The 22492-nt window shown below is 41.6% G+C and overlaps 3 protein-coding genes and 1 long non-coding RNA gene across 4 annotated transcripts; 1 reads left to right on the top strand and 3 right to left on the bottom strand.

Annotated features, from left to right (window-relative positions):
* Positions 1-66: 66 nt before the first annotated feature.
* On the top strand, positions 67-17783 carry LOC108621137 (ATP-binding cassette sub-family G member 8). The gene is made up of 8 exons (XM_018018287.2): positions 67-590; positions 13087-13220; positions 13455-13586; positions 14633-15975; positions 16029-16498; positions 16920-17040; positions 17102-17382; positions 17448-17783. Exons 1-8 carry the CDS (start codon positions 531-533, stop codon positions 17682-17684), a joined length of 2778 nt encoding a protein of 925 aa, XP_017873776.1. The 5' UTR covers positions 67-530; the 3' UTR covers positions 17685-17783.
* Positions 6739-9527, bottom strand: LOC149270559 (uncharacterized). The gene is made up of 3 exons (XR_016268538.1): positions 9264-9527; positions 8973-9140; positions 6739-7240 (listed from the first exon to the last, which is right to left on the bottom strand). It is a non-coding gene; the product is annotated as an uncharacterized LOC149270559 (long non-coding RNA).
* LOC108621140 (bifunctional purine biosynthesis protein ATIC) lies at positions 17771-22224 on the bottom strand. The gene is made up of 6 exons (XM_018018294.2): positions 22163-22224; positions 19894-19955; positions 18755-19827; positions 18259-18692; positions 18075-18201; positions 17771-18011 (listed from the first exon to the last, which is right to left on the bottom strand). Exons 2-6 carry the CDS (start codon positions 19910-19912, stop codon positions 17892-17894), a joined length of 1773 nt encoding a protein of 590 aa, XP_017873783.1. The 5' UTR covers positions 19913-19955; positions 22163-22224; the 3' UTR covers positions 17771-17891.
* LOC108621141 (tRNA dimethylallyltransferase) lies at positions 20255-22028 on the bottom strand. The gene has a single exon (XM_018018295.2). It carries the CDS (start codon positions 21914-21916, stop codon positions 20513-20515), a length of 1404 nt encoding a protein of 467 aa, XP_017873784.1. The 5' UTR covers positions 21917-22028; the 3' UTR covers positions 20255-20512.
* Positions 22225-22492: the final 268 nt, after the last annotated feature.

Below are 22492 nucleotides of genomic sequence, written 5' to 3' on the forward strand. Positions count from 1 at the left end.
GTGCTCTCCTCACTTCCAGACGCGCACACTAAAATTCCAATGCAGTCTAAGATGGCGTCCGAGGCCAAGTTCAGCTCAGTACGATTTGAGCAGGGCAACGGGAGAGTTGTCTGCTGCGCCGCTCGTTCGGCTTGTTCACGTCTGTTGCCTCTGCGCATAAAAAGTGAATTAAAATACAAAACAAAGTTTAGCAATAAATAGAAAAAAAAACCAAACAAACAAAAAGAACTACGCGCTTGAAAATCTAATTGAAATGTTGTCGGCGTAACTAACGAAATATAAATGCGGTAGCAATCTTTATGTGCATACATACATATATATAATATAAGAAATACATATATTTATTCATTTATTTATTAATGTGCAATGTGTGAACGCTTGCAAATGTGGTTTATTGGCCAGGCTCGTGTGTGTGACAAATCACTTTGCAAATAGCTTGCAAACGGCGGCATTTGCCAAACCCAAATTCTCCAATAAGAAACGCAAAACTGTGCGTGTGTGCATGTGTGTGTGTTAGTGCGAGAGTTTTTATGGAATATACAGCAGCGGCAACAACAAGCAGCAACAAAAACAACAACAACTATAGTCAGGTAAGCTTGGAATTAAAGTTGTTAAACATTTTTTGCATTTTGCATTTTTGAGGCGCCTTTTTTCCAGGTTGCACATTAAAACATTGTCCAACTGGTATTAACTGTTAAAATTTATATTTAAAACCCAAGTCAAGCCACATAGACACATGTGTGTATGTCTTTCTCAGTGTGTGTGTGTGTGTGTGTGTATCTATATGGGCTTAGTCGAGGCGTTGACGGGCGCTCAGCTCCTGCTCCACGTTGTTGTTTTCTTCAGCTGCGGTCGTCGTCGCCATTGCCAGGTCAAAGATCCCACAAGCAAGTTTTGTCTAGCAAACGCTTCGCTCAGCTCCATCGTTCTCTGCAGGTCTGCAGACCCAGGTCTATTGCCGTTTCGAAGCATTTCCACGCTGCTTCTTCGAGTTGTTGGCTTTTTTATTTTGTGTTTTCCATTCGGCTTAAAAGTTCTTTTGCGCGCTTAGGGCGCATAGACAGCGCCAAAGCTATGCGTTGGTCTGTCTCTCTCTGTGTGTGTGTGTGTGTGTGTGTGTGTGTGTGTATTTGTGTGCTGGTATTTGTATGTGTGTGAGTGTGTCTTTGTATCTTTCAGATACAAGTTTCTGTTTGTTTGTTTCGCTCGCTGACTCGCCAAGTTCTTGGCTGCGTGCGTTGCTTATTGTTTGTCTTGCGTCTCGGCATTTCCTCTTTGGCTGTTCCTACCGCTGCCGCTGCCACTGCCACTGCTGCTGCGTCTCTTGTTGTTGTTGTTTCTGCATTTTTGTGGTAACTGCTTATTGACGTTTTGTTGTAATGCAAAATCTGTATATGAAATCATCTTGCGTCTTGAAATCGTAAATACTCATAAAGAGCTGCTATCATTTAGCTTTAGCAATTCATCTTTGGCCATTTATCTGAGGCGCTTTGTTGCCAAGAATTTCGAAATTGGCCAACAGCAGAGCAACTTTCACATTCAATTTTTTTTAAGCAAACAATCACTTTCAAAACTGTGAAAAATGTTGCCATCATTTGATAAGACTTATATATAGAGAGTGACAGAGAGAGAAAGAGTAAGATAGATATATTTTTGGCACATTTCTCAGAAATGTTAATTGCAAACATTAGCTTTTTGGCCAACAATGCTTCACGTCTAATTACAACGCCATGTTTTACCGCTAGCTGCCTATCAGCGCCCCAAAGATGTCTGATTCTTGTTTTTTTCGTTTTTTTTTCTTCCTCTTATTTTTTGTATTCTGTTCTCTGCCTGGTGACTCGTTAGTTTCTGTGGCTCTCTTCTTGTTGTTGTTTTTTTTTTTTTTTTTTGTGGCGTAAATTAGTTAACAGTATTTCTTATAACTATTAACGGTGCTGCCTGATGACTTGTAGCCAGGCCGAAAAAAAGAAACAGAACAGAAACTAAAAACAAAGTGGGAGAAGAAAAATCTTGAAATGCTGACCGACCGACAATCTGTGAGTTTCAATTCGAGACAATTTCGAATCGAAAACGAAAGACTTAAGACACAAACTTGATGTGAAGACAAAGTCAAAGGCGCAGCAACTTAAGCCGAATTGATTGTCAGTTCATTGCTTCGCGCCGAGTTTTGGCCAACGCGGCGGGTGGTGCTGGCGGTGGTGCTGCTGCCACTGCTGCCAGCTTTGTCTAGCCAACGTTTTGTTGCCTTATATAAGAAGGGGAAAAAAACAAGGTGCGGCTGCAGCTCTGGCCAAGAACTTGTTCTGCTCGGGATTGGCTTACGTTTATAGCTTATTATTTTTAGCTGCAGACCAATGCATTGGCTCTGCATTAAGAGTCATGATTCATTGCTTTTAATGGGCCTCCTCTCCTCTAGACAGTCCCGTCTTTAATCCCTCGGCCCGAAAGCGTAGTGAAAACTTAACGAACCGCTGCAAATGAAAAAGAAATTTCCCTCGGCCATTGATAAAGTACAGAGCGGGTTAATTTGGGTTTTATTATAATTAAATTAACACATAAAAGACGCGCCACATAGAACAGCTGCATAATTAGACGAAGAAAGTGCTATCCAGCCAACTGAATGGATGGATGATGCTACACAGCTTGTGGCTGTTCGTTGTTGTTTTATGGTCGTTTCAAACCAGAAATTCATTTCACTACATCAACTTGAACTGCGTGTGCCGTCAGCTGAAGTCGAAGCTGGCTGACATAGAATCAGAATCGAGACACAGAAAAGTATCTTAAGGAATGTGTGAATGTGAGTGAATGTGAGTGTGAGTCTGTCAATGTGTGTGTGTGTTTGTGTGTAGCTAGGCAGCTAAACACGCGCACACACCCCAACGTGCTGTGCATAAATTGTGCCACGGATTTATGTCACTCAAGACATCGTGAGTTTTGGCATGATCTACAATAGGTTCGTATATCAAGCAGGCACAGTGGCTTACAGCCAGTTTATAGCTGACATAATTATATAATCAAATCACAAATTTAGTGATCGACTCTTAAAGCTGGAAATTATATAAGATTTTTGTTTAGTTTTTACGATAGTCATTTAATAACTTTTCTTTTCTGAATTTGATTAGGTGGCACAGATTAATGTTTGTTTAGTTTCTGAAAAGAATTTTTGATGTAAATGGACACCAAATTAAATCGCATTTTTGAAAAGAAACTTGATTAAATATGGAAAAGAAGCTTACATAAATTAAATTATAGATATTGTTATGAAGTAACGAGAAAGATTTCGATTTTTTTTTGTTTATATTTAATCTTTAGTTTCAACTTCAGTAAAGTATTTTAATTTTAGTGTCTAGTATAAAAAGGTTGTCTCAAGCTCAAACAAACGAATAAAATAATATCATCACTAAAAAGATATATACGAATTAAATAAATGGTTTAAAGAGTCTATGAGCGCTTATTTTGATTTATGTTAAAAAATTAACAAGCAAATTTTTTTTATTAATAATACGATATGTTAATATTTCCACCACTTCTAATCGTAACTACGTTATATACATATGAAAAAAAAATTCACAGCTTGAAAAATTATAAAGCCTTTAGTCAAATTGAAATCAAACATGTTTAGTTGACTTCAAACTTTTAACAAAGTTGCTCTATTCACTGCGATTGTATCACAATTGTAAAAATTTTAATCAGCTATAGCTGATTCTTAGCAGATTGCAGATTTGCACCACTGTAGCTAGCTGGCGCCATGGGCTCAGTGTCTGTGTCTGTGTCTGGGTGGGTGCGTTAGCTGTGTCTGGGACATGTCCGACCTATAGGTAGTCTCTCGCATTTTTATGCATGTGAGGGCAATGCGAAAATATACATATTTAGTTTGGAAAAAAGTTGTATTTTGTTTGTCATGGAATTTGTGTCAATTAGAGTGGCGCATACACATGTGCGTGTGTATGTGTGTGTGGTGGGGCGGATTGGTGGGCTGGTGGTTTCGCTGGGTTTAGTGGGCCGGGCTGGTTTTTGATGATGTCCACAATTGAGACGGACGGACATTGGCATGCAAATTTTTGCCTCGTTGTCGACTTTCACAAGTCGATTGCAACACATAGGAAAGTGTTTTGTTTGGGCCGGAGCGTTAATTGCCTGTAAAGATGGCCAAAAAAATAAAAATAAAAATAAATAAAAACAAAAAAATCCGTAGCATGGCAAACGGCTTGAGTCGAGGCAATTAATAAAGCTGACCTTGCTGCTGTGAATTTTCCGAACGAAAAACGAGCAAACGAAACATCAAATGGAAACTGAATCACTTGAACACACATACACACACACGCACACATAGACAAATACAGTGAGCGAGGGCTATGCAGCCATGACGAGTATTTGTTGACGGCATGACATTAACTTGGCTCATTTTTTTTGGGGTCACAGTTGGAGCGCGCTTTGCCTATGTCAGCAGAAGCAATGTTATTTTTGTTTTTGTTTTTGGACTTTGGCGCATTCTTTGGTCGTTATGGTTTTGTAGTTTTCGAGATTGCCTAATTTAATAACCACAATTGGCTAAACTTAATAAACAGTTGGCCCAGTTATAGATGCGCATATTAGCCAAGCTCAAGTAGTTGAGTTTGCTTAGGCGCAATTCTGTCTCTAAATCGATTATCTTTAAGTGTTTTGTCATCAATTTTGAAGATTCGTTCAATATTTCACTGAGCATATACATTCTCGACTTAGGCTGATCGAGTTTGCGAAGTTGTCTTGGCATGTTTTTGTTGCTGCTAGTCTCTTAGTTTTTTCTTACTTTTCTTTCTTTTGCCATAGCTCCACATATGTCAAAGCCTGTCATATTTGTTTGCTATATCATTTAGCGTATATATGCGAGATTGATCACATTTTATGTTTTATTTTTATGAATTACATTAGCTGTGAAGCGCTTAGAAACAAAATCATTTAGCTTTAATGTCATGTGAAAATGAATTGAAAAGGGAATATAAGTTTTATGTAATCTATATCTGGTTGTCTGTCCTCTTACAGAAAACAGAGCTAATGGATAATGTAAACTATGTATATATTCCACAGAAAGCATAGCCAATGCTTCAAGTAGACAATATTTACCAAAGTTTTAGGGCTAGTATCGAAACCTGAGACTGTTCATCTCCTCTAAAAATGCATGGGGTATCATTTAATCTGCTCGACAGATAGACCAAAAATACATCTACATACTAAAGTGTATTTTATTAAATTAAATTCCGTATCTTTAAAGTTAATTTTTTTTTTTAAATAAATTGAAATAATCTTACATAAATATCAACCCTACATTCTTGACACATCTCAATCAAGGCATAAATGAATTTAATTATTTTCATTAATGGAACAATGGATATGTTTCATATATATTCAAACCCAAATATTTTTTCTGATATTTTTTCGCACCTTCTCCTAAAGCACTTGTTAACAAAATATGTGTAGATCCGTTTGGCAAACCAATGACACAAATAAAGTTTATAAAGAGTTCATTTTTATTTTTAAACGAGCTCGTTTCGTATCAAAACTTTTTCAACATTCGCTGCTTTCATAAAATGCTGTGAGCCATAAATTAAATCGTTAAATACAAATTTTGTTTAATTTTTTAAGCAAACTACTTAAAATTCGTTTGCTTGGCGTTTTGAAGCGCTCTCTTAGTCATTTGTCAAGATATTGAACAGAGATTAAATAACTCTCGATTCCCACATAACTGCCACCTGAGCATCTTAATTGATATCTCTGCTAGGGTATTAAAGCTCCGGCACACCTTGGTGTTTCTGTTTGTTTTGTTTTTGTTTTTGGTTTTTAGTCAGTTTGAATGCACATTTATTAAATTACAAATCTCATCTAGACAGCTCGAGACATTCATTCGCAACATTCATTTGATGTACATTCACAATCTGTTCATAATCAATTTTTGAGTACGCGGCAAAACTTTCACAAAAATTGTAAATCTGTTTTGGCTTTTTGTTGTTTTGTTTCATTAATGATTCTTCTTCTTCTTCGTTTTTTGCGTAAAATTGCGTGCCGAGTTGACTGACTGTCGCTTATCTACAGCAGCTGGTTTGGGGTTGACGACGCTGATGCTGGGGGCTCTCTATCTCTATGAGAGGCGACAAAAATTTGCATAGCTGCCTGTCCGCTACAAATATCAAGCACTAACGTATTAAAACCCAAGTCAAAATCGGATATCGAGTGCTCAATTAACACACATAACAATCTACAACTACACTGTGCAGCATTTTTGACTTTAATTGCATGTTTTATGCAGCTTTTGGAGCAATATTCAGTAAATGATAATAATATGCACAATTTTTTATATATTTTTTTTATTAAATAGTTTATGGTATTTTTAAAGTTTCAATATTTTGATGAATTCTTTAAACTCTTTTGTTTTTTGTAAAATTTTCTGGAATTTAAGACATTTTTTTTTTTTTTTTACTAAATTTAGTGAACTTTATTTCCCTTGAATATACAATATATTGTTTTTTTTACAATCACATAAAGCTTATACTACAAATTTATTTGTATACTGAAAAAACATGTAAATCAAAAATTGCACCTTTTTCAACATTACTAGCTAAATTTCGTGCAGTGTATGATATTGGTTAGCAATTCGCTTACGCTTAGCGCTCGTATTTTTCAGCCATTTCGTTTAGGTGGACAAGTTCAACAAACGGCTTTTTGGCCGTCGGAATGTTGCTCCGAAAACTGGTAATCAACAAATTCAGTTTGATGTTTATTATTATCAATTTGCATGGACATTGCGATTAGTATTAGTCAGTCCGGCAACAGCGCAGAGTTCCCAGTCACGCCCAAAAACAAAGGCCGCTAGCATGTGATATTTTTGTTCTCTCTCGTCTTTTCTTTTTCGATTATTAATTGCAAATTGCAACTGCGACCCACTTTGGCTCGGCAGCAATTGGCATTTATCATACGATGTCTGACAAGAAGAAATTATGGCACAGCTCAAAGATTTTCACTTTCTCATAAGGAAAGGGGCAGAGGCCGCAGCAAGTGCTGCCTGGACACTCACTGTCAGTCAGTCCGTCACGCCGTCAGTCGGCAATCAGAGAGAAGCTTTTGAGTTTTGGGTGGCTGGACAGTTAACCTGTTGCCCGGGCCGGCCAGTTAACCAGTTGCCTCTTTTCAATCCAGCTCGTAAACGTGGCCCGCGGCGTTCAGCGTGCAAGGGAAACTTCCGATCGGTTCGATATACCTATTGAAACTGGTGAGGCAAAGCATATTGTTTTTGTATGCGTGTATGTAAGTAAGCAGTAGGAAGCATTAATAGACCGTTCAAGTATGAATGTCTTCTTGAATATCATCTGTACATTATCGAGTTTAGCTTTTATAGATAAAGATATTTTTAAGTTTTAGATTATGGATATCTTGAAATGGGTAAATAAATATCGATAATAACTCAAGGATTTTAAGAGGCACAGTCCTCAAATTAGCTATGTGGATTCTTCATTATCCTATACCCTATAATATAATATATTCTGAATAGGTTATATATAGCAACAATTCCAATGATAATAGTTATCTACCTAATACCCAGGTGAATGTCAGATTACACTCTCAATAAGCAGTAAAGCTTGCCAAGATTGCCAAATTTGCAAACATTTAAGCATTTGGCCAACTAAAACTAGCTGGATTTGGGTGTCCGTGACTCGTACAGCTAGTTTGAGGGTATTCGCACGTCGTTCAGTTTTGACTTTTGCTCTTAACTGGTTGTTTCTTTTCGGCTAACCCAATTTAATTGGCTTTCTGCGTGGGAATATACCCTAGACCGCAAGTGGAGTGGCCGAGCGGTTCACATAGTCAGTCAGTCACTGCGTCAGTCCGTCCGTCTGTCTCGCTGTCAGTCCGTCAGTTAGCTAGCGGTCGCTTGTTTGTAATCCAATCAGCCGAGCAAACGCACACATTTCAATGGCTCACAAAATCTTCTCTCGAGTGGTTGCCCACAAAAAAACCAAACAAAAATACATATACATATGTATATATGTATGTATATGTGAGTATATGAAAAGAAAAATATGAAAGACTTGGACAAATTATTATGGTCAAACCACTTGGGCACATGGAACCACTTGGGCGCGCACCATTAAATCATCTAATGTAAGCGGTGGCTTGCGTGGCTCCTCCTTTCGGGTCGTCATTCTCCACTTGCGTCTAACTGCATTTTTGCATCAATGGTCATGTGCTGCGGCTTTAGACACGCAACGGTTAGCCACTTGCCACTTGCCACTTGTCAACTTGCGGCTTTGCAACAAAATGCGGCACAAGCAACGGGAATGACAACAACGGGTTTCAGTTGGAATTAGAGTTGGTCTCACTCTCTCTCTCCCTCTGTCTGTCTCTGTCTCCGTCTGTCTCCCTTTCTCTCTGTGTCAGTCTGCGGCACAGTGTGAGCCAATTCTTGACACATTTATTAGACAAACTCCTTAGCCTATTGGCGTAATCATTGCAGACTCATTTAAAGCATTGGCAATAACCGTTGGCCAATTAATTGCCTAGCATCGGACACCGTTGACAAACACTACATCCGCTCCGGCCAGCACTCATCATGCAAAGCGATTGCCAACACATAGCTCAACCACTCGCTCTTGCCGCCAAACTGGCCGCAGTTAGTCTGTTTTATATCTATGATATAATTCCCAGCAGACAACTGCCTCTGTAACTGTGCCAAGCTCTGTGCTGGAGTTGAGACTGCGGAACTTTTGGCCACCAACAAAAACAAACAAAATTCTGGTTTCCAATTCGGCATTTGTTGCAGCTGCAGCTGCACGTGGGCAGCAGCACTCTAGTTGGAATTTTTTCGTTTCAGCTGCATAATCAGATAATAAAGCTCCTATCGAAATCTTTCGGTGTGGCTCTGTGCTTATTTATAGGTAGCGATATAATGTATTTAAAGTCATATTAAGATATGCAGCTTTGAAGGTGTTAGTATTACTTACATTCGAGATTTGTGATAGAGAGGTGGAACATGTCAACCTGAAATAAAGGCATAAAAATCTTTGTCGGGTCGACTTCAGCAGGAGAATGTGATATATAACACCATTGAGCCGGGTACATTTTCCTCAATTTTTTCTATGTTTTTCTTTGAGTATCTTGAGTGCTTCATTCTGGATATTGGATTTATGAATAATTGATGAAAAAGAAAATTGATTCGTTTTGCAGGGGATCAGTTTCAAATCTAACTGTAAAATGTTTGCTCTTCAAACTGATATCAACTTGCTTTTGTTTACCTTAATCAAGATCATATTGTTGGTTACTTCTGATAGCTGTTTGCTCCATGATTCCCTTGTTGGAAGACCTTTGCTCAGAATTGACTTTGCAGCTAAACTAAAAACCAAATCAATTTAAAATGGAAATGGAAAAATTTATATTTCTTGATTGAACTGATTTCTAATTTCCACAAAATTCCCTTGTAGACATTAGTCTGATTTAAAACACCGAAAAATCTATCTATGGTTTATAGAATATTCATTTCATATTTATATCAGTCAAGAGCACAGAGTGTTTATTCAGATACAAGCTCAATCTGAGAAAGAGAGAGAGAGAGAGAGCGGGAGTTTTGTGATACGATATTAAGCATATATCGGCTTTATCTGCGATATCAAAGCGATATGATATGTGCATATCAATTATGTCTGAAATGTATTTCTGTTCATGAAAATATCAATTTTGCTCTTCACATCTTCCTTCCGCATTGAGGGATTGAAAACAAAAAGATACCCTATATTACTCTATAATTTAACATCACTTTAAGAATTTTACATATATTTACTTATCAATAAATACAATTCCTTAAATATCAAACATCTCGCTGAAGAATTGCACACCAGATTATTTCACTTTAATTACATATCCAAAGTCTAACTTCACTTTTCTTGATAGCCTCGTTATCCGCCCGCTCATGTAGTATAGTTTCTCATATAGGTAGTCAACTATCGTTCGCACTTGTTATAGATTTTATGACATCGTAAATAACATTTTCACAGTTTCATTACGTTTTCTTATTGCCAATTTGTAAAAGTAAGGCTGGAATTGCAACCGGCGTCTGGCTAATTCCCATGAATCTGAGCTGTGACAAAATAAGAGTAACATTTCGAAAATCACTTTCATTGCAACAGCAACTGCAGCAGCTCAATAAAGAGGCTGCACTCGTATGCAATAAATTCAAGTCTTTTTGCTTAACGCACTTGTCAAATGATATGTGTACAGAGGAAAGAGATATACTCACCTCTCTCGCTCTCTCACCCTCTTGTGCATCTCAGTATAGATATCAACGACAGCGTTCACATAAATCAATGCTGTGCCCTTAATACGTCCAGCATGCAGTCACTCAATCAGCCACGCAGTCATTCATTCATTCATTCATTCAATGGAACAAAGGCAACTGCCGGCAAGTTTTTAGCTTTGGCCCTATAGACGGGCTGAGGTAGGCGTAGCTTTAGGTAGTTCCTCTTGAGTTATATTTACATTATCATTGAGTGCGGGCAAAAAACCTTTTGCCGCCACTTTCACTGGCCAAGTACATACTAAAAATGCCAACAACAATAGCAAGCGGAGCAAAAACAGCAACTCAAACGAAAACAAATAAAAAACTTACATAAAAAATTAAAAAAAGGGAAGAAATCAACTAAACTGAACTTTAAGCCATAAGTCGCTATATAACACAAAATGATTTTAATTAAAGCACATTTAACACGCAATTAAAAGTAGTTTTTTAGCCATTTTTGTAACAATAAAAAATAAAAAAATTATATTTAATAATAATACATAATGCATATGACTCTTACCAGAGCCAAAAGCATTCCCCAAATAATGCGGTAATCAAAGCGTTTGATGCGTTTTCACACTTTTCACATCCAGTTACAGCTACAGCTACAGCTCCCACTCGCAGCTTCACTTTCAGCTCTAGCTTTAATTGTAAATAAAAGCAAGTAAGAGTGCTCGAGCCGGCAAGACACGACTAGCCGATGCTCTACTAATCTGTGGGATAGCAAAGTTTCAGAGTTTTAGTTGAAGAATTAAGTTTAAATTTATACATATATTTATTTATGTTTACATGTATGTAATACAAAAAAAAAAAAAAAAACAAAAAACAAATTTTTCTGTATATGAAAAGATTTTATAGCAAGCCTCATACCAAACTAAATGATTACTGCTCACATACCTTTCAAGATTTTCCAAGGTTTAATTGGAATTCTTAATGGCTTCAATGAAATTAAGCACGTTTTCTTAGATTTGGAATTAACTAAATGTTTATCTATTATGAGAGTATATATTATTTATTTCTAGAAAACAAAACACGTTTATTATTATCTAAGAGTTCTTCATAGATAAGAGTGCATAGCTCTTAAGTTTGTAAATTCTAGCTCCAATCATTCTCGAGGTCTAAACTTTCAGAAGCAGCAGATAAACAGATTCATATAGCCAGCGCTAAGCATATTCATAGGGAGAACAGTCTGTTATATATAGTCACTGATATACCCTGTCAGTAATTATCTACAGCGTATTATAAACTAAAATCTCATTGCTGCTGCCACTTACTTTCGCCAGCTGCTGAGGCTCAAAAAATAATAAAAAATCCATATATATATAATTAAAACTGAGAACACTTAACTACATAATCTCGCACCCACTTGCAGCTGTTTAAGCACACTCTAAACTGCTCGTATTTGCACACACACACACCTACACACACACACACACACACACACACACACACACACACACACACACACACACACACAAGTACACATAGTCATTTGTAGTACTCAAGGTGCACTCACTTCTGCAAACGGAAATGCATACGGCTGGCTGGCTTCCACAACCTCAACCTAGCAACAGGTGCATTTGGTAGCAGACAACGTTTTGTCTTCACTTTTTTCTGCTTTTAGACTGTCTTGCATAAGTGCGGCATTTGGGTGCAACTTTGCGGCTCATTTGCATCTGCGTTTCTCGCATTAGCAATTAAAAACGCAGCCGCCGTGTCGAAATCTTCAGCAGCAACAATTGTTGCTCGATTCTCCGATTCGGATTCCGATTTGCTCGACTCAAGAAAATTAAATGTGAAAAACAAAAGACAAAAACTGCATAAATTCATTTCATTGTTTTCAAATTTTTATACCCTAGCTGGAGAACAGAATAGGGGGCACTTGTACAAATGATTCTGATTTGGTGTGGAATAAAATTTTTTCTTTTTTTAAGAAACTTGTTTGGATAAAGCTGGAACATAAATTCATTTAAATTTATTCATGCTTTTTATTGATTTTGGTTTGAAATAAAAACTATAATAGAAGCTGATTAAACTCAGTTGAAATTCGACCTGTATAAGTTTATGGGTTTCTCTCTGAATATGAAAACTGTGTAGTAAGTTGGCATATTACAATAATTGAATATTCATTCGATTATATTCTATAATTTATCTGCGTTCTTCCTCTATAATATACAGCTATATAGGAATAGTGGGTAGAACTACATACATATATATAGTTCTTATATAGTCTTAAGTCTAGAGCGATTATTACATTATATGGTATTATATTCTCTACATATTGTCTCACTAGAATATCAATGATCGATTTGACACAGAAGTAGATTTTTATTGGTCATTAGATAGTAAATATATAACTCGCCAATTGATTTTATTATTATAATTATAATAATGATAAATGATAGCTACATGAATCACTTACGCCTCAAGCTTTAATCTCTTCAAATATTTATATTATATTATGTTCTATTTGTGCATACCTCATATTTCTCTTGCTCTAGGGTACAAAACTTGGCCTAAGCCAAGACTAACTTAGCTAAACAATAGTAGGGGCCTACAGACACACACACAACTATACTTGTATATACGATATATTTATGTTTGTGTGCGTGGCTTTCATTAAGCTAATTCCCGCAAATTATGAGTAATAACCGCCACGCTGACATTCTTGACCCAGTTTAACTGGAAATTAGCCACATTTTTGGCACCACGACACTAATTCTCTTCCATTCTCTCTCTCTCTCTCTCTCTCTCTCTCTCTGTCTCTCTCTATCTGTCTTTTACAGACCATGGAGCTGAGCAACTTTTCCAGCAATAAGAAAATGTCACGCGAGGAGCGTCGCTATTCAGTGCCGCATGGTCCCAATACACCGCTGCCGCCGGCAGCATCCGAAGATCTGCATGCCTGGTCCATTTATAGGTAAGTGCGGAAGCATTGTGGGCGTGCCCTTGTCACATCCGCTGCTACAGGTGCTGCTGCTGCACCTGTTTGGTTTGACAATTTTGAAGCGCTCGATTAAACCGCGCCGAAGCGGAAGTTCAAATGCCATAACTTTAATTAACCGCATTGACCACGCCCCGTTTTAACAATTGGCCAGCTAAGCGCAACTCGGCACGCCTTGCTCATCTGCCTCTTCTTCCCACCCCATTGCAGGCAAAATCTGAACTCTGACTTCACCGACTCGGCGCTGGGCTCGTCAGATAAATCACCGCTGCCATATGGAAATTTCCAGCTACGAGATACCACAGTGCAATCAATCTTAAACCATCCGCGCTACGGACCCAAGTGAGTAGCAACAACAACTAAGATAAAACCTATACTATATGCATAATAAAATATCTAGTACATATGGGTATATGTACGTGTTACTCATCTGTGCATGCCATAAGCACTCGCATATTCAATTAACAACATTCCTTAAAGCTGACAAGGTTTTTGATTCGATTATTAATACAGCAAATTTGTTCAAACAATAATCAAATACCGAAATTTATTAATTAAAATTGTTAAATTAAATGAAAAATAAAATGATATACTGAGTTATATATTTCATAAATGGAGTGATTTAATTTAAAATCAAATATTTAGCTTACAATTTAGCGCTGGAAATACACATACATAAAATATATTATAAATACGAATTGGTGCAAATTTTAAATATTATTATTAATAATAATAAATAAAATAATAATAAATAAAAAATCTTATTACCTAAAATAATTACATTTATTTTTTTGGATTTTAGTTTTTGCGAAAATAACATCAATAAAATATTATTTATTTATTTTGTAAAAAATAAAATTAAGCAAATGTTAATACATATAAATAAATATATAAAAAAAATTTCATTTAAGCTTAAAGATAAATTTTTTATTTTTAGTTTTTGCTGAAAAAATAATACTAAAATCTAAATACAAGTTTAAGGGCTTACCAGAAAATATGTCTGTGCTTGTCGATTAATTATTAATATTTAATCCCATCAAAATAATAGTTTTTCTACTAATTAAAATTAAAAAAAGAAAAAAAAAATTAGAAAAATATTTAAAACGAAAGATTGTAATATAACGTTATTTTTCATACTTCTATAGAAACTAAATGTTACGAAAAATATTTTTAAATTTAAACTTTAAGTGCACATTTAATGTTGAAGTAAATGGATAAAGATATTAATCCAGATCAATAGCTCAAAAACTTCAGGGTATCTTCTACGTATTTACAGCTGGAGTACCTTTTCTACTCTTATTCTACTCTGTCAAGTCAAGAGCTGATCAAATTTACTCTCCAAATTATCTAACTTCCCTCCTTCTCTCTCTCTCTTCTTCCACCCTCAGATCACCCCTAGGCTCCAATATGTACACATATCTAAAGTTTGGACTGCCACGCGTGTTTCCGCCCAATGCGGGCTCACAGCGCTCGCATCGACCTGGCCCGGGTCCGGGCGGCTCCAGTGCGCTGGGCGGCGTGCGCGGCCGTGTGAATCGCGGCTTCCGGGACAGCTCGGGTGCACCGGCGGGCGCTGGGTCCAGCGGCTATGACAGCAGCGACAACGAGACCACGCGCAGCCGAGTGCCGCCCAATCTCCGCAAGTATCGCAGCGAATCCGACTTCCGTGCCATCAGCGGCATGGGCATGGCCATGGCGCATTCCCGGCCGGAGTCGCGCGCCCAGGGCGGCGTGCCAGCGGCGGCACTCCGCCAGGCGAACAGCCGGGCCAGCATAGCCGTCGGCCAGCACCATCATCTCCAGCAACAGCAGCATATGCAGCAGCAGCCACAGTACATGACCAACGGCAAGCACTACGGCCATCGCTCGCACAGCGAGGCGGATCTGCTGGGCGCCGGACTGGGTGGCGATGGGGGGCTGGGCTATGGGGACTATGGCGAGTCACGCATCTATGGCAGCTCCCGACATGCGCAGCCCTATGGCCGCAAACAGTCGAGCTTGGGACTGATCTATCCCAATATACAGGTGCACTGCCTGGACGTGAGTCCCTGCCTGCACGGCGTCTCGCTGCAGGCGAAGGCGGGTGATCTGTTCGCCATTATGGCCACATCGCAGCGTGAGGGCAGCGCCCTGGCCGAGTGCCTGGCGGGTCTGCGGGAGCGCCTGGGCGGCGAGATCTTGATCAATGGCCAGCAGGTGAATCGCCGTGGTCTGCGCGAGCTGTGCAGCTATGTGCCCGCACTGGATGTCTCCTCGCTGGATCCGCGCATGAGTGTGCAGTGCACGCTGAATTTCCATGCGGCGCTGCGTGGCCCACTGGACCGCAGTGATCTGAAGGATCGCATGGACGTGCTCATCGAGGATCTGGGCCTCAATACTGTGCGTGCTTCGAATGTCTCGACGCTGACGCACTCGGAAAAGCAGCGCTTGAGCGTTGCCTGCCAGCTGCTGGCGCAGTCATCGCTGCTGATCCTGGATCAGGTCACCAGCAACATGGACATCTTTGACACCTTCTTCCTGGTGGAGTATCTGCGTCAGTGGTGCAGCGGCGGTCGCATTGTCATCATGACCCTGCAGCCGCCCACCTTTGAGATATTGTCCATGTGCTCCGGCGTGCTCCTGCTGTCCGGCGGACGCACAGTCTTCTCCGGCAGTCGGGCCGATTTGCCACGCCACATGGGCGAGCTGGGCTATCCGTGTCCGCCCTTCAAGAATCCAGCGGACTATTACCGTGAGTACGCCCACCCTTTATGCCAGTACTGGTCTAACTCCCTTACTCTCCAGTTGATCTGGTCACCCTGGACGATCTGTCGGCAGCTGCTATGCTGGAGTCATCGGCGCGCATTGAATCGTTGGCCAATGCCTGGGATCAAATCAACTCGGAGCCCCCGCTGGCAGCACCGCCCGCCTCGCTGCCCAACTTCACGATGAAGGCGGGCTTCTTTGGCCAGGCCAAGGCGCTCATCAAACGATTCGCGGCGTACAAACAGCCCGGATCGCTGCTCACCTGGATCAGCAAACTGATTGCCGCCGCGGTGCTATCCCTCTGCATTGGCTGCATCTTCTGGGATGTGCCCGCCTCAGATCCACAACTATCGTACAACGATCGCTTCGGCTACCATCACTGCGTCATGGTGCTGGCCTACTGGCCACTGGTCATGCTGACCATACGCGACACCCAGGAGGATCGTCGCCATGCGGAGCGGGACATCCGACTCGGTCTCTATTCGCGCAGTCTTTATATCATTGTCCAGGTGTGTTAGATTTACATTGCTGTCATCTGAATTCTTGGAATCTACAATTTTGTATGGCGTGACAGACCCCAAATAAGTCGATGTAGCCCTCCGTCCGTCAAGAACTTATAAGAGCTGAGTGTCTCCAAATTCTGTATCTTGTTTCATTAGTCTTTTATATAATTTAAATTTTTATGATTTTTGCCAAATTATGTAAGGTCAGTTAAAAGCATAGCCAATATATGATTGAGTTTACATTTTACTAAAGTGAAAACATGCTGAGAATCTCATTGAAATCCGAAAAATCATACAGAAGTTGTTAAACAAAACTTTTGGCTATAAGCAGAGTCGTATAACCGGATTCTGTTGTATTATAAGCCCCATTTCAAATCAAATCCATATTAGCTTCAGCTCTCTTAACACTTGAACTCTATTATTGCAGAGTTTGCTGGGCCTGTTTCCCAGCCTGTGCATTTGGCTGGCCTATTTGCTGCCGGCGCACAGCATGGCCGGCCTCTATACCTATTCGAATAGCAGCGATACGGGCATCTACCTGTACATGGGTAAGTATAACAGAAATGACAAGCGAAGCTCAGTAATCAATTAACTCTATTTTTTTTACAGGGTATATGCTGCTCTATCTGACGCTCGTACAAACGCTCGCCTTGTTCTGCGCCCATCTGCTGCCCTGCAAGGTGTCCGCCAGCCTGGTCAACGCCCTGATCAGTCTGACACTGGCCGCCGTGGGTGGCTACTTGGTGCATCCGCGCAATTTGGCCAAATTCTGGTCCTGGCTGCAGCAAGCCTCGCCCCAGCGATGGCTGCTGCCCGTGCTGGTGCAGGATGAGTACAGCGCCGAGACGTTGGCCAATTCGGCAGGTTTGCAGCTGTGCCGCAACAAACAGGTGAGTAAATCGTAAATTCATTTAAAGCTAAGAATTTGTACTTATATAGAGTCTGGCCATTGCAGGTGCAGCATCAGGAGATCATTGTGCAGCAGCCCTGCCCACCGCCCAACGGCACACAGGTGCTGCACGACTTTCAGCTGCTGCCGCAGCAGCATGTGCTGGACGCCACGCTCAACTATGATCAGACCACCACTCTGGCCTTGGTGCTGGGCTCCGTGCTGCTCTTCTGCTTGACTTTCATCACCTTTGTGTGCAATTGCCGCGGCGCCTGTCGCAAGCGACGCAGTCGGCGCTACTAAACGGCCCGGACTCCATCAACTGTACATTAGTTAGCAACTAATTCTCTTAATAAAATAAATATAGCTATTAGTCGAGGCAGCGAACGTTTAACTAACTAAGGCAATTGTCTTTTATTGTTTAGATTGAAGGAATGTGAACTATAGGGTATTCTGTGGCTATCAGCACATATATGGGTAATCATTCAAGGGATCCTCTTCAAATGGTAATTAATGATGGAAGAGACGCAGATTGGTGTGCGCCATAATAATGCCGTGCTCGTCACAGGCGGCAATGACGCCCGCATCATTGGTGGAGCCGGACGGACTGGCTATGTAGGAGACGCCGCTCTGTAAGCAGAAGAACAAAAATTAGCCAGTGCTTTGAGGGCATCAATAGTTAGAGCTACGCACAAGTTTGGCACGATCAATGTTGTCGCGGAAGGGGAAGAATGCATCGGAGCCGAGAGCCACGCCGCTCAACTGCTTCAGCCAGTCAAGTTTCTGCTCTGTCGTCAGCTGTTCCGGTGCCTTATCGAACCTAGAGGACAGCAACGGATTAGAGAATATTCTGTACGCAACTGGAACTTCTGCTTACATGCCCTTGAATTGCGCCACTGGCATGTCCTTGCCCACCGTGCCGTTCACATAGTTGTCAATGGCGTTTGAGATCTCGGCACGCTTCACGCCCGCCTTGAACTTCATGGCGGCCACATTGGGATGCTGGCGCAGCCACCAGTTGTCCGCCTTCTCGCCAGCGAGGCGCGTGCAATGGATGCGCGACTGCTGCCCAGCGCCGATGCCAATCACCTGGCCATCGCGTGCATAGCACACGGAATTGCTCTGGGTATACTTCAGTGAAATGGTGGCCACAATCAGATCCCGCACAGCGGACTCGGGCAACGGCTTACGTTTGCTGACGATATTGGAGAAGAGATTTGCATCAATAATGGCATCGTTGCGCTTCTGCTCTAGGGTCAGGCCAAAGATGGTCTTACGCTCCATAACGGTTGGCTCGTAGTTGGGATCCATCTGGGAGTGTTTCAAGATTAGCAGTAGCACGAAGAGGATTTAATGGATGTGATCAGATTTACCTGCAGAATGCAATAACTGCCGTTCTTCTTCTTCTTCAGAATTTCCAATGCCTCCGGCTCATAGCCGGGCGCAATGATGCCATCGGAGACCTCACGCGAAATAATCCTGGCTGTGACCACATCACAGATGTCGGACAGCGCCACAAAGTCACCAAAGGAACTCATGCGATCGGCTCCACGTGCGCGTGCATAGGCCGTGGCCAAGGGCGTCAGCTGCTCGTACAGATCGTCCACCATGCAGAGCCTAGCCTGGGCCGGGTTGAGCGGCACGCCCACAGCGGCTCCAGCAGGCGAGACGTGCTTAAAGCTTGTTGCCGCTGGCAGCTGCAGTGCCTGCTTCAGTTCCCTGACCAATTGCCAGCCATTGAGCGCGTCGCAGAGATTGATAAAGCCGGGCGAGGCATTCAGCACACGGAGCGGCAATTGGGCGAGCGTTGTGTACAGCTGCGCCGGTTTCTGGTGAGGATTCATGCCGTAGCGCAGCGTCAACTGTGAACTGCCTGCGCCGTATTGCTTTCTGAAGTAATCAGAGATGGCCTCGTCATAGCTGGCCGTATGCGTAAAAGCCTTCAGTGCCAGAGCTTGACGCGTCTCCAGCGTGGTATCACCCTTGGCACTGATCTCGGCCAGAACTTTCGCATAGTCGACGGCCTCACAGACGACCGTAACACGCTGATGATTCTTGGCTGCGGCACGCAACAACGTCACGCCACCAATATCAATGTTCTCCACGGCATCGGCCAGGCTGACATCCGGCTTGGCGATGGTGCTGGCAAAGGGATAGAGATTACAGACGACCAGCTGGATGAGATTGTACTCCTGTTTCTTCATATCAGCCAGATCGCTGCTGGTGATGCGCGACAAGATGCCCGCATGTACAGCAGGATGCAGCGTCTTCACCCGACCACCCAGCATTTCGGGTGCGCCCGTTATATCGGAGACATCCTTGACGCTCAGGCCAGCGGCACGCAGCGCAGTTGCTGTGCCACCGCTGGCGACTAGCTGAAAGTCCAGAGCGCTCAGCTGCTTGCCCAGCTCCAACAGACCCGTCTTGTCCGAGACGCTGAGCAGTGCTGCAAATATATATATATTTGATATAGGATTTTATGTACTTCATATGCTTGCAGTCTGAATCTCACCTATTTTCTGGTTTGCCATCGTTGCTGGTCCTTGGCGTGCGTACGTGCGTTTCACTCGACAGCTGAAATGCAAATGAAAGATGAAACGATTTCAATGCAACGATGTGGGCTCCAACTGCACAAACATGTTTTCGCTTTTCGCCTAGGCAACGACCTCTATGGGCTGCGGCTTCGAGCTGATAGCGCATAGGACCCCCCTCTCTGCGATTCAGGGGAAGGGTCATCCCACTCGCTTGCATCAGCAAAAACATATTCGAAAATATTGATCAGTTGACTTTGATTTTAATACTCTAACTTAGCTATAGGTCGATGTACTACAGAAAGTAATCTATATTTGTAATAAATACAGATAAGCCGGACTTCGGTATAGGTATTATTATTATAGGTAAGCCGACTGTGTTGACTAATATAGAATATAATATATAAATGTATAATACAAAATATAGAATATACATTTATACCTATATATCTATGCCTTATACTCTATATAGCTTCTTCAACATGTTGCATATTCCATTACATAACTAAAATAATTTTCTCTACTCTAATATCAACAAGCTACAACTCAGGTTTTGTATACGTAAATACATTTATTATAACAACTGTCTAGGCGTCTCAGTTACTGCGGCTTATCGGGAAGCTCGGCAGCAGCTGCTGTCATTGCTGCCGGCTTCGATTGGGGTCCGATTGCGTCTGCCTCCTGCTGCTTGCGTCGCTGCGACTCGCGTCGACGCTTGTGTTTGTTGGACTTGAGATGCAGACTCCACTGATATTCGCCAATGAAGTGACGTTCGCATATGGTACAGAAGTTGCTCGTCTCCTCGTTGAGCTCGGCGCCAGGATGCACACGCTTGGCCATGGGCGCAATCTCACAGACTTGCGTCTGGCGATAGCTCTCGATGATGCACTCGGCTCGCTTGTAGACATTTTCGTGCCAGGCGCTCACATCGCTGGTGTCCAGCTCGAACAGATCGGGCACTTGGCGATCCTTGCTGGCCAAGAAGCGGTTGTTTATCCACTTCAACTGCTTCTTGGAGTAGCGGCGCGTCACCAACTTCAGTTCAGCACAACAGCTACTCAGAGCTTTAAGACTGGCAGCCAGCTGCTCCCCATCCTCCGTTTCTATAGCTGCAAGCTGCTCTGTAGTAGGTAACTGGTATTCGTGGGTGCTCAGATACTCCTCAACCTTGGCATCCTGTTGTGCATCATATTTCATCAAATACGGCACAAATTCCTTGTAGCCAATGGTCTGTAGGACGCCTTTTGTATAAGCCTGAAGAGTGACATCCGCGTAGCTATTGTGAAACTCACGCAGCTCTTTGAGCAGACCCTGCTGTAACATGTTATCCACTCGCTTATCCAGACGCTCATTAAGCACGTCCTGCTGACAGCGCAGCCAGAGCAAAATAGTATGTGGATAGCGCAGTGGACCTCCCAAACGGTTGCCACCTGGTTGCTTACGCTGCTCCAAAAGCTTCTCGGTCAGCGTTTTCCCCGTACTTTGGTAGACCTCAATGGCACGCTGGATTTTCCGACGATTGTTAGGATGTATGCGATTCGCGCTTCCTGCATCGAACTTTCCCAAATGCTGATGCAGCTCAGCGGTTGACATGGCGGCCATTACATCCGCTGACAATTGTAGGCCGTTTGTCGTTATCTGCTCCTCTTTGGTATCCACCAGTATGTCCCACAGCAAAGATTCTATATAGTAATTTGTTCCGCCAACCACAATCGGTGGCTTTGATTTGGCCAGCAGCTTCTCTATGATGGGCAATGCCGCATTTCGGAAATGCGTAACTGTAAATGGCTCTGCCGGCGTTGCAATATCGAGTAGATGATGGCGAGCTCGTGCCTGCTCCTCCTTGGTGGCCTTTGCTGTGGCAATATCCAAATTCGTATAAACTTGCATGGAATCCGCGCTAATAATTTCGCCACCAAAACGTTCTGCTAGCTCCAGCGATAGTTTCGTTTTTCCCGTGCCAGTGGAGCCGAGTATAACTATTATCGGCACTTTGCGCAGCATTTTTAATTAAATTCAATCAATCTTTCCCAGCAATTGTTATTTTTTCCGTACATAGCAAGAGCAAGAGAGACACACAATGTGAGTGCTCTCACGTTTTAAGCACGTGTTGACAGACTACCTGTTGCGTTAATTTACTTCCACAGTGAATTTGTTTATATTTCAAGTACATTTAATAGAAATAGTTCAATGCTATTAATTAGAAGATTGATCCTAATCCGTTTTCATTTTAAATATTTAAAAACTTACAAAATATATGCGCCGCAATGTTCACAATACCGACGAGTATATCGATACTTACTAATGGTAGAATTAATCGATAGCGTTAAGCTGCATTAACCAACACTGTAGAAAAATTAAAGCATAGTGGCGCAAGATTGAAAAATTAATATAAATGCTGTGCACTTAAATGCGTTAGTTGATAATATTTATATATTAAAATTGTACAATTTAAAACCAGACTATATATTACAGTAATTAGTTCATTTATTTGAATGAGATAAAAATCACCATGCAGAATTCGAGGCATATGTAATAATACATTTTATGACCAAGCGTCCCACTGTACACTGCTTAAAA

Source organism: Drosophila arizonae, chromosome 2 (assembly GCF_054131065.1).
Source record: "Drosophila arizonae isolate 15081-1271.41 chromosome 2, UAZ_ARI_1.0, whole genome shotgun sequence".
In the NCBI taxonomy this organism is placed as follows: Eukaryota; Metazoa; Arthropoda; class Insecta; order Diptera; family Drosophilidae; genus Drosophila; species Drosophila arizonae.